The sequence below is a fragment of the Zalophus californianus genome, chromosome 3 (genome assembly GCF_009762305.2).
Source record: "Zalophus californianus isolate mZalCal1 chromosome 3, mZalCal1.pri.v2, whole genome shotgun sequence".
In the NCBI taxonomy this organism is placed as follows: domain Eukaryota; kingdom Metazoa; phylum Chordata; class Mammalia; order Carnivora; family Otariidae; genus Zalophus; species Zalophus californianus.
Genome location: NC_045597.1, coordinates 184,272,287 through 184,289,386, shown reverse-complemented (window position 1 = coordinate 184,289,386; position 17,100 = coordinate 184,272,287). Strand labels below are relative to the sequence as shown.

The 17,100-nt window shown below is 39.5% G+C and overlaps 1 protein-coding gene across 7 annotated transcripts in view; it reads left to right on the top strand.

Annotated features, from left to right (window-relative positions):
- Nucleotides 1-16,879, top strand: part of LOC113920572 (SPHK1 interactor, AKAP domain containing) — a 170,120-nt gene extending 153,241 nt beyond the window's left edge. For all 7 annotated transcript variants that reach the window (XM_027590807.2, XM_027590806.2, XM_027590809.2 and 4 more), the window contains 3 exons: nt 752-804; nt 895-1,076; nt 15,129-16,879. In XM_027590807.2, coding sequence (XP_027446608.2) covers nt 752-804; nt 895-1,076; nt 15,129-15,272 — 379 coding nt within the window. In that variant the 3' untranslated portion in view covers nt 15,273-16,879. The remainder of the gene's footprint in view (nt 1-751; nt 805-894; nt 1,077-15,128) is intronic.
- Nucleotides 16,880-17,100: the final 221 nt, after the last annotated feature.

The following is a 17,100-nucleotide window of genomic DNA, read 5'->3' as shown; positions in this document are numbered from 1 at the left end:
CATTTTGGAAGCATTTACTGAGTCCTGCCATTACATTAAGACTCCCTAACAAGTAGTTACTGTATGAAAACACCTCAAACATTAAACATGGCTTTAACTAATGAAATAATTCAGTTATGTCTCTAGTTTTTTATCTCCTCCAGCCTACTCCATCCTCCTGATAGAAAAAGAAAAATTTCAATTTTAATTGAGATCTTTTGTTGTACAATTTAAGTTCTGCTGTTCATTGGTTGTTTTTTACCCTTATTTCAGATCAAAGAACCACAAACATTAGAAAAATATTTTCCTAGACTAAAATGTAAATTTGTTGCTATCATAGTATAGGGGGAAAAATCGCTGTGTTAGGATGGAAATATATGGTCTTTTAAATGACAAGTCAAATACAGAAGAAGGATAAGTCCCCAAATCAGACCTAGTTGCCTGCAAGATATTTCCCTGATTGCTCAAACCAGTGATGAAGAGAAGTTGAGGAGAAGAGAAAGATGAATTTCTTAGTCTCCCACACCTATTATTCCAACTAAAACTATGTAGTTTATCTGGCCTATTTAAGGGCCAGGACTATTTATGGCAGACCCAATAATCCTACGTAATAGCCACATTGATATTTCTCCAGTGTTACTACCCTCTATGAAAATGATAAATCTAGATTGAACTTCAGAAGCTTTTAGATCAATAAGATCCATTGCCGCATCGTCTATTTACAGCTAATGTCTAAACATTACCAACCATATACTGTTGTTTTCTCCCAAAGTGAATTAGTAGAAGAAAAGGAGATTCTTAAAGGACAGTCAGAAAACGTAGAGGGTAAGCCACGTTCCCATAATTTTGACATACAATTTGCTTGTGATTCCCCTTGGAACATGTAGTAAGCCTGGGCTTGTGGTCTGTGTTCAGGTGTCTCTGTAGTGCCAATGGGAGCAGCCAGCCCCCAGGGGAGTCTGCTAGTGATCAACTTTGACCTGGAGCCAGAGTGCCCTGACGCTGAACTTCGAGCCACTCTGCAGTGGATAGCTGCCTCGGAACTTGGGATCCCCACCATCTACTTTAAGAAATCTCAGGAAAACAGAATTGAAAAGGTACCCCGTCCTGTTTTTGGATGTGAATAAATTGTGCTTTTATTACTGCTGGAAACTCGGTAAATTCCCAGTCAACTCATTTAAATGTGAACTATTTGTTCTTTTTACCTTAAAATTTTGACTAGAACTTTGAAACCTTCCACCTGCATCAATATAATCATGGTAACTGTTTCTTTGACCCTCAGTTGGTCTCAGCTCATTGGTGACAATGAGAAAGTGAAATGCGGAGATGGGAACTTTCTCAGAGTCTAGTGTTTTGTTTCTTTGTTTTTGTTTTGATGTTTCCTTGCTCTGGAACCAACCTCCTCATACCACTCGTTTAAATAAAAGGTAGAAGGGAAAGGCTTGATAGATACAAGAAACTAAAGTGAGGCCATACTGATATTTAAAACAGACTGTGACATGGTGTCAACGAGATGCATGTGTAACCCTCTACTGAACAGGTTTGCATTAGACGGACTTCCTCCTTATCACTCTCCACCTACCAGAAATATAAAGTCAGGGAATAGATCCCTTGCCAACCTCTAAATTAATAGCAACTATCTCTCTAACTCCATATCCCTAAAACTGTCCACTGTTATAGAAAGTTAATTATTAAGATTAAAGCACAAATCCATCTGCCAATGTCTTCAACCTCAATTTCCCATAATTTAAAAGCATGCTCCTTCTAAAGATGTTCAAATTAATAATAACGTTGCTGTATGAGATTCTTATTGCTGTGTAACAAACTGCCACAAATTTGCTAGGTTAAAACAACACCACCAACTCTGTTGCCAGGAGCTGGGTGAACTCTACTTTGCTCTCTGGTTAGGGACTTGCAAGGCAGAAATCAAGATGGCAGCCTGGCTGGGCACTTGTCTGAAAACTGTGGGGAAAAACAAGCTTCCAAGTTTGTTCAGGTTGTTGTCCTAATTCAGTGCCTTGTGGTTGTAGGACTGATGACCCATTTCTTTGCTGTGCCCCTTCTAGAAAGTTCCAACATTCCTTTTCGTATGGACCCCTCTATGTTCTCATGCAGTCAATGTCTCTTACTTCTGCCACCAACCAGAGAAAATGGTTTTTAAAGGATTTATGCAATGAGATTAGGTTCACCCGATAGTCTCCTTTTTGATTAACACATTATTAACTGAAGAATCCCTTTTGTCATGTACATAATAAGGTCATAATTTTCTCATCTTATTCATGGTAGTGAGGATTAGGGCAGAAATCTTGGAAGCTGTTTTAGGATCCTGCCAATCACTGCCACAGTGTATTTTGTAATGTCTTATTGTCACAAAGTACTTCCACATATGCATTATACTTCTTTCTCAATAACCCTGTGAGAAGAGCCAATGGCTATTATCATCCCTTTTTAATGAGCAAGTCAGGACTCAGAGTGGCTGGCCCATGAGAGAATCCTCAGGTAGTGATGTCTGAGCCTACTCCTGGAAAATTCTCAATAGTGTCTCTCTCGGGTTACATTGCCTTGGAGTTATGATCTGGATTTTTTTTTAAATGTGGAATTCTCATTGTCAAAATCTAGCAGGCTGAAATGAAAAATCCTCTACCACGTGGCCCATGCACATGGTAATTAGAACAGCTTCCCCATTTCTGCATCACCAGCCAATGGCATTGGCTACTGGAAAAACTGAGGAGACATAATTGATACTGCCCTCTTCCACATTAGTTTCTCTCTCCAACCAGTAACATATTTCTCTTCCTACCATTCCATGCCATCTGAATCTAGATACTATCTATAGATACTATCCTATACTTGCCATACCTTTGTTGGCAAGGTAATGAGTGGTTCACTATGTGATAAATTCTCCTTCCACCTTACCACCCAGCCTGCGCAGTGCAAAGAGTGGAGTGGAAGAGCACTCCACATCGGACCTCTCCTTCTTGTCATACACAATCCTAAAGACTCCCTGCCATGGGGGGCAGAACAAGAACATTCTCAGGTAAAGTGGATCCTCAAATTCCTGGAAAAAATGAAAGATGGGCTGGTTTCCAACTTTATCTCCAGAGCATTACTTGGTATATTTTCGGATGGTCTTTTAATAAAGTAGATTTTTATACAATCAACCATTTTGAAGAAACAACATAGTACTCTATGTGAATATGTGTCTTATAAATCCTTATCAGGTGAAAGGACAAGGGTGTGTCACGAACTTGATTTTGTAAATTGGGCCCTGACTTGATATTTATTTATCTTCACTAATTTTCTTTTCTTTTTTTTTCTGTTTTTACTTTTTATTTATTTTATTTTTAAATTTTTTTATTAACATATAATGTATTATTTGTTTCAGGGATACAGGTTTGTGATTCATCAGTCTTACACATTCACAGCACTCACCGTAGTACATACCCTCCCCAGGTCCATGACCCAGCCACCCCATCCCTCCCACTATCCTCACTAATTTTCAATTCCCGGAGGGAATTCCTGCCTTTGCTCATAGCTGTTTTTCTGAGACAATAAATGCTCCACTAATGTTATTAAGAAAAACAGGAAGTAATGTTTTACTCATTCAATGTAGCATCAGGTCAAGGAATTTATTTCTAAGTAATGTAACTTTAGGGACTAAATATTCTAATTTTTTTCAGACTCAAAATTCTCTATACAGACTGGCTTCTCCATAAATGGGCACTGTTTGTTGTCTGAGATGGAACTGGTCAAATAAAGCAAATCCATAGGCAAAATGTTGACATCCTTTCTTTTATCAATGTTGCATTTGGAAACCTCATTCTGATTGTCTTTCTTAATTAGTTAAGTAGTTATTTTGAAGTAGTGTGGAAGAGAGATTGTGGCCTCCCATGAGGCTTTGTCTTACATAAAGGCAACAATGTCTCACATGTTCCTACTCAGTTTGTAGAGGATTAAAGAAGCATCTCTGTTTAGCTCAGAAATGTCATTTTCCCACCATCACTCGAGTATTAAACATCACTCATAGATCTATGCCCTGAGTCCCCATTTGTGTGAATTCTGAATTTTTAAAATAAATTAACTTAGTTAACAATTGTCCCCCTAGGGTGTTCCCTCATCAACCCCCCTGCCTTGTGACAATACAGGCCTGAGCTGAAGAGGAAAGGGTATCGTGAGTAAATACTGAAGCAGCTCATCTTTCCCACCATTGACCTTGGAGTTGAAGGGCACTTAATTAAAGTCAGCTTGTAATGAATTTCAGCCACATTTCAACTCAAAGGCAAATTCCAAGCATTTTTGGTGCCCAACGTAGTGTCACTCTTTTCTAATAAAATGACACTTTCATTTTTAAGCTTTCTCTTTCATGGTGTTTTTTTCTATTCATTAAAATGCTGTCCACTTGAAAGTTGTACACTCAGAACATTCATCAAATGTTTATCAAGCATGTACAACAAGGCACTGTTCTAGGCTCTGGAAATATAGGGAACAAAAGAGACAAAACTTATGACATGACCCATGGAGTTTCCATTCCAGTTCCAGAGGGACCCAGAGTAGGGTGAATATAAACTGGGAGAAGCTCAGATTCCCAGTAAAGAGAAATCTTGAAATATGATGCAAACTTATTTTAGAAGCAGATGACAAACACATTGAAAATGGGATTTCTCAGGGAGAGGAAAGATGGCAGAGGAGTAGGGGACCCGATTTCAACTGGTCCCCAGAATTGAGCTGGTTATCTACCAGACCACTCTGAGCCCCCACGAAACCAGCCTGAGATGTAAGAAGATCTGGATCTCTACAAACAGAATATCGCAGGCAGTTGGTTTCGAAGTGCGAAGTGGGGAGCCGTGATTCCCCGGGCAAATATCGGAGGATAAACAGCAGCAGGAGGGTGCCTGGCTGTGGGGATCCTACACCGCCAGTGAGCGACAGCCTCGCGTGCTGGGGACGGGGCACAGACTCGCGGACCGGTAATGGCATGGAAAGGACTTTAGGGCAGCCCCGGGACGGAAACCCGGAGCGGCGGGGTCATGCGTGCGATCTGGGGGCAGCTGGTGGTTTTAGAAGCTCAAAGGGCAGAGACGTGCCCCGACCTGGAGGCAGGACTGGGGGTGCTGCGGAGGGGCACACAATCCAGGCTGCTGCAGTTTATAGCAGCATGGACAGAAACAGAGATGGTGTGGCCTGGAGAGCTCACTGAAGAGCAGACTGCGATCTCTCTGCCCTGAGGCAGAGAGTTGGAAACAGTCTCTTCTGCTCTGACTCATGGAAGAGACATGGAAAGCCACCAGAGAACAAAAGCCCCAAAAACTGATTCCCACTGAGCCCATCCCCCACCATAGGGGGGCAGGGCAACTCCGCCCAAACAGGGTTGCCTGAGTCACAGCGCAGCAGGCCCCTCCCCAAGAAGACAGGCTGGGAAAACAAGAGGCCAGCAACCCTAAGGTCCCTAGAAAACAGGTGCATCTTGCTTGGGTTCTGGTCAATAATTTGGACTCTATACATTCCCTCAACCACCCATCAACAGAATGACTAGGAGGAGGAACCCCCAAAATAGAAAAGACTCAGAGATTATGACTTATGCTGCAGATTTACAAATGGATGCAGATATGACCAAGATGTCAGAGATGGAATTCAGGCTAACAATTGTGAAGACAATGGCTAGAATGGAGAAATCAGTTAATGGCAACATAGAGTCTCTAAGGGCAGAAATGAAAGCTGAATTGGCAGAACTTAAAAATGCTATCAATGAGATCTAATCCAATCTAGATAATCTAACAGCTCGGGTAAATGAGGCAGAAGAATGAATAAGCGACCTGGAAGACAATATAATAGATAAAAAGGGAAAAGAGGAGGCCAGGGAAAAACAACTCAGAATCCATGAAAATAGAATCAGAGAAATAAGTGACACCATGAAGCTTTCCAATGTCAGAATAATTGGAATCCCGGAGGGAGTGGAGAGAGAGAGAGGACTAGAAGATGTATTTGAGCAAATCGTAGCTGAGAACTTCCCTAATCTGGGGAATGAAACAAATGTTCGCGTCCTAGAGGCAGAGAGGACCCCTCCCAAGATCAAGGAAAACAGGCCAACACCTCGGCATGTAATAGTAAAACTTGCAAATCTTAGAAATAAGGAAACCATCTTAAGGGCCGTTAGGGGGAAGAGATTCCTTACGTACAGAGGGAAGAACATCAGAATAATGTCAACCTATCCACAGAGACCTAGCAAGCCAGAAAGGCCTGGCAAGACATATTCAGGGTACTAAATGAGAAGAACGTGCAGCCAAGAATACTTTATCCAGCAAGCCTGTCATTTAGAATGGATGGAGAGATGCAGAGCTTCACGACCGGCAGAAACCGAAAGAATATGTGACCACTAAGCCGGCCATGCAAGAAATATTAAGGGGGGTTCTATAAAAGGAGAAAGACCCCAAGAGTGATATACAACAGAAATTTACAGGGACAATCTATAAAAACAAAGCCTTCACAGGCAACATGATGACAATTAATTCATATTTTTCAATAATCACTCTCAACATGAATGGCCTAAATGCTCCCATAAAATGGCACAGGGTTGCAGATTGGATAAAAAGGCAAGACCCATCCATATGCTGCATACAAGAGACTCATTTTGAACCTAAAGATACATCCAGACTGAAAGTGAAGGGATAGAGATGCATCTTCCATGCCAGCGGACCTCAAAAGGAAGCTGGGGTAGCAATTTTTTATCAGACAAATTAGATTTTAAACTAAAGTCTGTAATTAGAGACACAGAAGGACACTATATCAGTCTTAAAGGGTCTATCCAACAAGAAGATCTAACAATTGTAAATATCTATGCCCCCAACATGGGAGCAGCCATCTACATAAGCCAACTGTTAACCAAAATAAAGAGTCATATTGATAACAATACATTAATTGTAGGAGACCTCAGTACTCCACTCTCAGCAATGGACAGATCATCTAAGCAGAAAATCAACAAGGAAACAAGAGCTTTGAATGATACACTGGACCAGATGGACCTCATAGAGATATATACAGAACATTCCACCCTAAAACAACAGAATACTTATTCTTCTCGAGTGCACATGGAACTTTCTCCAGAATAGACCACATACTGGGTCACAAATCAGGTCTCAACTGATACCAAAAGATTGAGATTATTTCCTGCATGTTCTCAGACCACAATGCTTTAAAACTGAAACTAAATCACAAGAAAAAATTTGGCAGAAATTCAAACACTTGGAAGCTAAAGACCACTCTGCTCAAGAATGTTTGGGTCAACCAGGAAATCAGAGAAGAACTTAAACAATTCATGGAAATCAATGAGAACGAAAACACGTCGGTCCAAAACCTATGGGATACTGCAAAGGCGGTCATAAGAGGAAAATACATAGCCATCCAAGCCTTGCTCAAAAAAATAGACAAATCCCGAATTCACCAACTAACTCTACACCTTAAAGAACTAGAGAAAAAGCAACAAACGATGCCTAAGCCACGCATTAGAAGAGAAATAATTAAAATTAGAGCAGAGATCAATGAATTAGAAACCAGAAACACAGTAGATCAGATCAACGAAACTAGAAGTTGGTTCTTGGAAAGAATTAATAAGATCAATAAACCACTGGCCAGACTTATCCAAAAGAAAAGAGAAAGGATGCAAATTAATAAAATTATGAATGAAAGGGGAGAGATCACGACTAACACCAAGGAAATAGAAACAATTATTAGAAATTATTATCAACAACTATATGCCAATAAACTGAGCAATCTGGATGAAATGGAGGCCTTCCTAGAAACCTATAAGCTGGCAAGACTGATACAGGAAGAAATTGACAACCTGAATAGGCCAATAACCAGTAACAAGATTGAAGCAGTGATCAAAAACGTCCCAAAAAAACAAGAGTCAAGGGCCTGATGGATTCCCTGGGGAATTCTACCAAACATTCAAAGAGTAAATAATACCTATTCTACTGAAACCGTTTCAAAACATAGAAACAGAAGGAAAACTTCCAAACTCATTTTATGAGGCCAGCATTACCTTAATCCCCAAACCAGGGAAAGACCCCATCAAAAAGGAGAATTTCAGACTGATATCCCTGATGAACACGGATTCCAAAATCCTCAACAAAATCCTAGCTAATAGGATCCAACAATACATTAAAAGGATCATCCACCACGACCAAGTGGGATTTATCCCCGGGAGGCAAGGGAGGTTCAACATTCTCAAACCAATCAATGTGATAGAACACATTAATAAGAGGAGGGAGAAGAACCATATGGTCCTCTCAATTGATGCAGAAAAAACATTTGACAAAATACAACATCCTTTCCTGATTAAAACTCTTCAGAGTATAAGGATAGAAGGGACATTCCTCAAGTTCATAAAATCCATTTATGAAAAACCCACAGCGAATATCATCCTCAATGGGGAAAAGCTGAAAGCCTTTCCCTTAAGATCAGGAACACATCAAGGATGCCCACTCTCGCCACTATTGTTCAACATAGTACTAGAAGTCCTAGCAACAGCAATCAGACAACAGAAAGAAAAAAAGGTATTCAAATTGGCAAAGAAGAAGTTAAACTCTCTCTTTTTGCAGACGGCATGATACTTTATGTGGAAAACCCAAAAGACTCCATCCCCAAATTACTAGAATTCATACAGCAATTCAGTAATGTGGCAGGATACAAAATCAATGCACAGAAATCAGTTGCTTTCTTATACACTAACAATGCAAGTGTAGAAAGAGAAATTAGAGAAACAATCCATTTACAATAGCAACAAAAACCATAAGATACTTCAGAATAAACCTAACTGAAGAGGTAAAGGATCTATACTCTAGGAACTACAGAACACTCATGAAAGAAATTGAAGAAGACACAAAAAGATGGAAAAACATTCCATGCTCGTGGATCGGTGAATTCGGGATTTTTCTATTTAATAATTTAAACATTATTAAAATGTCTATGCTACCCAGAGCAATCTATACCTTCGATGCCATCCCGATCAAAATTCCAATGACATTTTTCAAAGTGCTGGAACAAACAATCCTAAAATTTGTATGGAATCAGAAAAGGCCCCGAATCGCCAAGGAAATGTTGAAAAAGAAAAACAAAGCTGGGGGCATCATGTTGCCCAATTTCAAGCTGTATTACAAAGCTGTGATCACCAAGACAGCATGGCACAAAAACAGACATATAGACCAATGGAACATAATAGAGACCCCAGATATGGACCCTCAACTCTATGGTCAAATAATCTTCGACAAAGCAGGAAAAAACATGCAATGGAAAAAAGACAGTCTCTTCAATAAATGGTGCTGGGAAAATTGGACAGCCACAGGCAGAAGAATGAAACTCGACCATTCTCTAACACCATATGCAAAGATAAACTCAAAATGGATGAAAGACCTCAATGTGAGACAGGAATCCATCAAAATCCTAGAGGAGAACATAGGCAGTAACCTCTTTGACATCACCCACAGCAACTTCTTTCAAGGTACATCTCCAAAAGCTAGTGAAACAAAAGCAAAAATGAGCTATTGGGATTTCACCAAGATAAAAAGCTTCTGCACAGCAAAGGAAACAGTCAACAAAACAAAGAGGCAAACCACAGAATAGGAGAAGATATTTGCAAATGATACTACAGATAAAAGACTGGTATCCAAGATCTATAAGGAACTTCTCAAACTCAACACCCAAAAAACAAATAATCAAGTCAAAAAATGGGCAGAAGATATGAAAAGACACTTCTCTGAAGAAGACAAACAAATAGCTAACAGACACATGAAAAAATGTTCATCATCATTAGCTATCAGGGAAATTCAAATCAAAACCACATTGAGATACCACCTTACATCAGTTAGAATGGCAAAATGGACAGGGAAAGAAACAACAAATGTTGGAGAGGTTGTGGAGAAACGGGAAACCTCTTGTCCTGTTGGTGGGAATGCAGGTTGGTGCAGCCACTTTGGAAAACAGTGTGGATGTTCCTCAAAAAATTAAAAATAGAGCTACCCTATGACCCAGCAATTGCACTCCTGGGTATTTACCCCAAAGACACAGATGTAGTGAAAAGAAGGGCCATATGCACCCCAATGTTCATAGCTGCAATGTCCACAATAGCCAAACTGTGGAAAGAGCCAAGATGCCCTTCAACAGACGAATGGATAAAGAAGATGTGGTCCATATATACAATGGAATATTACTCAGCCATCAGAAAGGATGAATACCCAACTTTTACATCAACATGGATGGGACTGGAGGAGATGATGCTAAGTGAAATAAGTCAAGCAGAGAAAGTCACTTATCATATGGTTTCACTTATTTGTGGAACATAAAGAATAGCACGGAGGACATTAGGAGAAGGAAGGGAAACATGAAGGGGGGGAATCGGAGGGAGAGATGAACCATGAGAGACTATGGACTATGGGAAACACACTGAGGGTTCTAGAGGGGAGGGGGGTGGGGGGATGGGTTAGCCCGGTGATGGGTATTAAGGAGGGCACGTACTGCATGGAGCACTGGGTGTTATACAAAAACAATGGATCGTGGATCACCACATCAAAAACTAATGATGTATTGTATGGTGACTAACATACCATAATAATTTTTTTTTTTAATGGGATTTCTCACACCTCAACTATGAGCCAAATGCACAGAATTACCTGGGACACTTACTTACAATTCATATGCCTAGGCCCTTCCTTGGCCCTGATTATGTTCGATGGGGCCCAGAAATATGTATTTTTTAACAATTTCCCTCAAGTGAAGTCATTTTGATGAGTACTGAAGTTTGAGACCCCCTTCCATAAGAAATATCCTGAAGTAGTGGCAGAATTTGAGGTAACTTTAAGTATCCTAAATTCCAGGGCAAAGATTGCTGAGAATCGTAATGCCTAATGATCTAAAACAGTTTGTAAACATCATTCACAATGGCTGACACTATATGCAACTGATGAATCACTAAATTCTACCCCTGAAAATAATAATGCAGTATATGTGAACTAAATTGAATTTAAATAAAGAATTTTTTTAAAAGTTTAATCTGATTAATTCAAAGTGAAAAAAAATCATGAAGGTAACTGTTTTTTAAAAAAATGACATAAATTAGCCAATTATTCTGCCTCTTGGATACAAGGTATCATTGCACTCTAGCTCCTTTTCTAAATCGAATGAGCTTCTGTGAGCTAGAATGGCCTGATGACTGGCTTCACTGTAAATCAGTGCCTTTCTCATCTTTATGCATTTGAAAATTACTTCCTTTTCTTGGAGGCAATGCAAAGAACAGAGGAAAGAGAGGAAACAGGTGTATGCATACCTCCCCAAGAAAGTGAGGGTCAGAAGAGACATGATCTCACATCTAATTTCTCATTCTATTCAACATGAAAAGTGGTGGTAGGACAATAAGAGAAAAAAAGGAAGGAAAAATAGAGAAGAATTATATAGTGTCTTAACTTAGACCATCTTAACGAAATACCATAGGCTGAGCTGCTTATACAAGACATTTATTGCTCACAGTTCTGGAGGCTGTGAGGTCCAAGATCAAGTTACCAGCAGATTCCACTCCTGGTGAGGGCCCTCTCCCTCCCTCTTTCCTCCTAAGGTAGACAGAGAGAGCTCTGGTGTCTCTTCCTTTTCTTATAAGGGCATAAATCTTATCATGGGAGCCCCATCCTCATGACCTCATCTAAACCCAAAGGCCCCACCTCGTAATACCATCACATTGGGGTTTGGGGTTTCAATATATGAATTTGGTGGAGAATACTGACATTTACGTGGATAATAGATTCTAAATCTCTTTGCTTATAAACATAAGAAATTGTCTTGAATTGAACCCTTTAGTCAAGGTTCTCAAACTCAGTGTGTTCTAGAATCACCTGGGGAGATTTATAGACCTAGATGCTCTGGCCAATTAAATTAGAATCTCCTCTTGGTATGAAGCCCAGGCATTGGAGTTTTCTGAAGGTCTCTGGTGGTTCCAGGGTACAGCCAAGGCTGGTAATCATGGCTCTACAGGCTATAATTGCAGAAGCAATATAAAAACCAACTCACTTGTGTTTAATAAAATGGAAGTCTGCCTTGGAGCAAAAGAAGGTAGTTACTTTCAGAAATCCAAGCTGAGTGTTTCCTAAAAATCTCACAGCTTGCAACAACTCCCATAGATTTTACCATAGGATTTTGTAAACGACTGGTCTAATTTAGTAAATCTGCCTGTGAATATAAAAGTCCTCTACCATGTAACACTCTTCTTCAAATGAGTCTGTCAATGATACACCATCACAGGATGTAAATCCTTCTAGTTTCTTAAGACAAAATATTTGCTCAAGGAAATGCCAATTATGATCTATAGAAAGGGAACCTAATTATTGACTGTGAAATGGCAGGAAATGAAAATATTTGATTTTTATTTTTCAGTGCATTGAAATGGAAAACTCAGATCCCTGACATACTGAAGCTGATTATAAAATTACCAGAGCAAACACATGGACAGGCACAATGAAAAATCTAGGGCCAGCTGCTAAATTGAATGTGGTTTTAAAGGCTATAGTAACAAGCTGGAAATGTCCTTTCTTGGCTTCTTCACAATTTTAGCCTCATTTTTATTTAGAAATTTCTTGCAGTCAAGGAAGAAAAGAAAGTGTAAGACCTTCTTGCTCATGAGACACACAGATGTTTCAAGGTCTTGATGTCTGAGATTAAGTCATCACAGCCTCAGAGTAGGCTATAGTTAGTGGGGCCAGATCATTTTTAAAAGCTTCTTTATTGGGATATCAGACTGGATTTAGAAATCATGAGACAGATTCTAGCCTGTGACCATTCCACAAACTACTGGCAGAGTGACTACCTTCTGGCCCATTTTGACAACTTTGGGTCAACCAACCTCATCCTGTGGTCATCACCACAGTGGGAGATCCTCCTTCAACAAGTCCTAAGTAGATGGAAAGAAGCAGTAATTGAGCTTCTAAAGAGGTCTGAGGCTGAGAGCCTTCTGGGAAGGGCTTAGCAAATACTGACATCTGCTCCAGAGTTTTGATTGTCTCTTAGAGCAATGACTCAGGGATAAAAGTTGGGAACAGAGTGGTAGACCAGTGAGCCAGAGTTTACAGAAAGAAAGAAAGGAGCTGAGGCTAATTTTATATTTCTGTGTATTTTATGTTGACTGCATCTTTATAAGACATGTTAAGGGAGAGGAGACACCCTCAAGGGATGGGTCTGGCCTAAGGCCATTGGTGACACTTGAAGGAATTCTTGAAGAGAAGTCACCAACTTATGAACCTCTCACAATGAGACCTCAGAAACTTGATGTTCAAGCCTTCTCCACTGGTAACACCTACTTTCTAGACTTCCAGTAAGAGCTGGAAAAGTCTGATTTGTCAAATCAGGCAAAGACATCCTAGCCTTTCTCTCTTTTTCTCTGATGCTTCATGTTTTTACCATTAGTATGACAGAAAACATGCCTCGGATCATTCATACATGCCAAGATATAAGTAACAGCTCACAAAGTTATTTTTATTCATCTCCATAAATTACTAATAGTTGCTAGGAATGTTCCCCTATCTGAGGGTATTTGCCTTTTAAGCAAAGTCTTAACCTTTTTAAAAGATAAAGCTCTCTAAAATTTCAGGAATCTGACAGACAGGAAACTAGGCAGAAGTTGCAAAGGGGTCCCAAACAACTAGTAGTTTATGAAATGTTATCACTGAGACCAAGGGAGATGAATGGAGCTAACCTTCCATTGCTGTTCTAGTGAAGAGTGAAGAGAGGTCCGGGCTATCCTACCCCACAACATACACAACGCTGTCAGTCACAATTCAATAAGACAGATGCCACATGATCAGCTTTTACTGTGCTTCTTGCCCACTACCATTTCACTAATCTAGGCTCTGTTCAGCCTCAGCTTACAACCACTTTTGTGGAGCATCCTATCAATAGAAAATTGTTGACTAAACAGCCTCAAGATACACATGTTTAAATTACATATGTGTAAATACATTACATAACACTTAAGAAAGAATACTTAGATGAGGTTCATCCTCAATGATTCTGGTTGCCATCCCATATTTCAAATAGTCTTCATGGTCATTTTGAATGTATTTGACTCACGTTTGGTCATTTGTTCCTTCTCTCATTCAGCAAATATTCATTGAACACCTATCAGGTACAGGCACAAGATAGTAGGATATGGCTTAGGTGTTGTCCTTCCCTGGGGGACTATTATCTATAGTTGCTATTGACCTCCTATCTGGCTCTTTGTTTACATCATCCTAAAGATCGTGCACATGTTTTCATCTCTCAAGACCTCAATTTTTCATTGTTAATGTCTGCTTCACAGAGTTGTTGACAGAGTTGAATGAGGTTACATGCAGAAATGTACTTCGTACAGGTTTTGGCCCTTAATAATTGTCACTTTTCTTTAAAAGTATCTGCCTAAGGAGTTTGAGAGGCCTTCACCCTGGCTTCAGCCCACAGTGTCATGAAGGGAATGATCGACAATGATTTCTCATCTTTCAACACTTCAGCTCACAATTCACCTGCAGCCAAAAACATTGTCTCTAAGTCGTGGCCAGTTGAAGCTGGTACCAATAACTGGGTGACAAATCTAGGGTGTTTCTTTAATCTTTACTTTTCCTTTTGCAATGGAAAGCCAATGTCTCTTGAAATGTGATGATGGGGGAGGGGATTTTTCAAGATGGAGTGAAGAGGCTGTAAGTGACCATACCCAAAAGTTTAGCACTTGATTTACTTAGCCTAAATGTATGCATCCAATCAGAGATTATTTGGGACAGGTAGAGGGTCCTGGGAGCTATGCTGTACAGTCCTGCCAGAGAGAGTCCAACCCAGAGAAAAGCAAACCTGAGGAAACTCTGGAAATATCTAAAAGACGGACTCTTGAAAGAAGAATTCCATCTAGTCTCCAGCAGTCAATGGATGGCAACTGCTCTGAAGAAGAAAATTCCAGTTCACTTGAAAGAACTCCCCCGCAATCTGAATTGTCTAAAAAGGAAGTAGACTGTCCTAGAAAATAGTCCTCTGTCACTAGAGATTAAAAATATAGCCCAGAGAGATGTTGGTTTTGGAAGAATGATTGAATGTGATAAATTTGGGGCTCATCCGTAATATGTGAATCCTAACTCTGTGCTTGATTTTAGTTTTTAGATGTCGTGCGGCTGGTTCAGCAGAAGTCCTGGAAAGTGGGAGATATCTTTCATGCCGTTGTTCAGTACTGCAAAATGCATGAGAAACAGAAGGATGGGACCCCAAGTCTCTTTGACTGGCTCTTGGAACTGGGATAAGACAGCTTTGCCCTTTAGAGATTCCTTTCCTTTCTCCCAGCTTAGATTACAGTGGTTTGCTCTAAATGCTCTAAACTTTCTCAAAACATCCCATCACATTAGCAGAGCTATAAAAAATCTGCTATTCAACTCTACTGCACATGGAATAAGTCTGAGGAAAAGCAATAGGTCTGTACAAATCAATACAACCTATGAGCGAGTTCAAAAGAGCTTGCATTAGGATGGCTGGAAAAACCAAAAATTTAATGGGCCCTAAACTAAAAGCTTACAACTAGGCCCAAAAATCCAGGAAAGTTGTTCTTAAATATTTTTAATTATATAAACTTCTGGGTAATGTCTCCAATTATGTGAATCAACTAGAAGCAAAGTAACTAATCAAAATAATTTTGTAAACTATGATATAATCTTTATTTTACTCTTTCAAGCTGACTCAGGGGCTGTCAGCCCAGGTCAACACTTAAGATATGGATGAGAAATTTCCAGAATTTTGATACAAAAGATTTTCACTATCAGACCAATATCAGTGGATATTAACGGAAGTGCAAGAGTATTACTGATGTCCTCTACTGAGGTGATTTCATTTACTTACTTCAACTCACTGATAATACTCCGCACCTCCCCAACAATATCTGTGTTCCCACCTAACCAGAATACTATTGGTTTTTAGTTGAGAGAGAGAAAGACTGAAGATGGTCTCATGTCCATCTCTGTATCACTTGGGTAACATGCTTACAGAATTCTTACCATAAGGAAAATCTTTCTTACAAAAAAAAAAAAAGTCTTTTGAGATAAAATCTGCTTGTGTATTAAATTATATAAGATATAAACTTTCATTTTATTTTTATTGTAAATTATGAAGAGATTATTATCTTAAATAATATATTGAGTTATCTTAGAGGTTCATAAAACATGAGGGGATTGTTGTGTTATGTGTCATATCTTGACATGTGAGCTCAGTGCTTTTACTATAAATGTGTTGGTTCTGGTATGGCAGACCTGTTACCTGGGTGACATTTGTAATAACAGACGCAGGATTTGACATAACCTACTAGGATCATACACTCCTTCTGATTCAAAGATATTGGCATTTAATTTGGGAAGAAGAAAACACATTATCACATTTAGTTTATTTTAATAACAGAGATTGACTCTTCTGAAAAATAAAAAGTATCTAACTTCTCCTCTCCCTTCAACTAAATGAGGTACACTGGCTTTTATTTTCTTGACCAAAGAAGGTGTTTATTGAAGATTTCCTGAAATACCATGCTTTTATTCTATTTTTAAAAATTGTGAAGTAATTTTAAGTGTGAACAAGGCCCCATGCCATCAATGCTGGCCTTATGCATCATCAACATCTTGAAATGTCAAGAAAGCTTCCTTGTAAGACTTACTTCCCTCTTCAACACAGACGGAGGAATCCTCCCCAGTGCTCATTAGACATTTATTATATTAATAGTCCAAATTTAGGATATGTGTTTAATTTGTCACATTTTTTAAAATTTTTATTATGTTATGTTAGTCACCATACAATACATCATTGGTTTTGGACGTAGTGATCCACGATCCATTGTTTTCGTATAACACCCAGTGCTCCATGCAGTACATGCCCTCCTTAATACCCATCACCAGGCTAACCCATCCCCCCACCCCCTCCCCTCTAGAACCCTCAGTTTGTTTCTCAGAGTCCATAGTCTCTCATGGTTCGTCTCCCCCTCTGATCCCCCCCTTCATTTTGCCCTTCCTTCTCCTAATGTCCTCCATGTTATTCCTTATGTTCCACAAATAAGTGAAACCATATGATAATTGACTTTCTCTGCTTGACTTATTT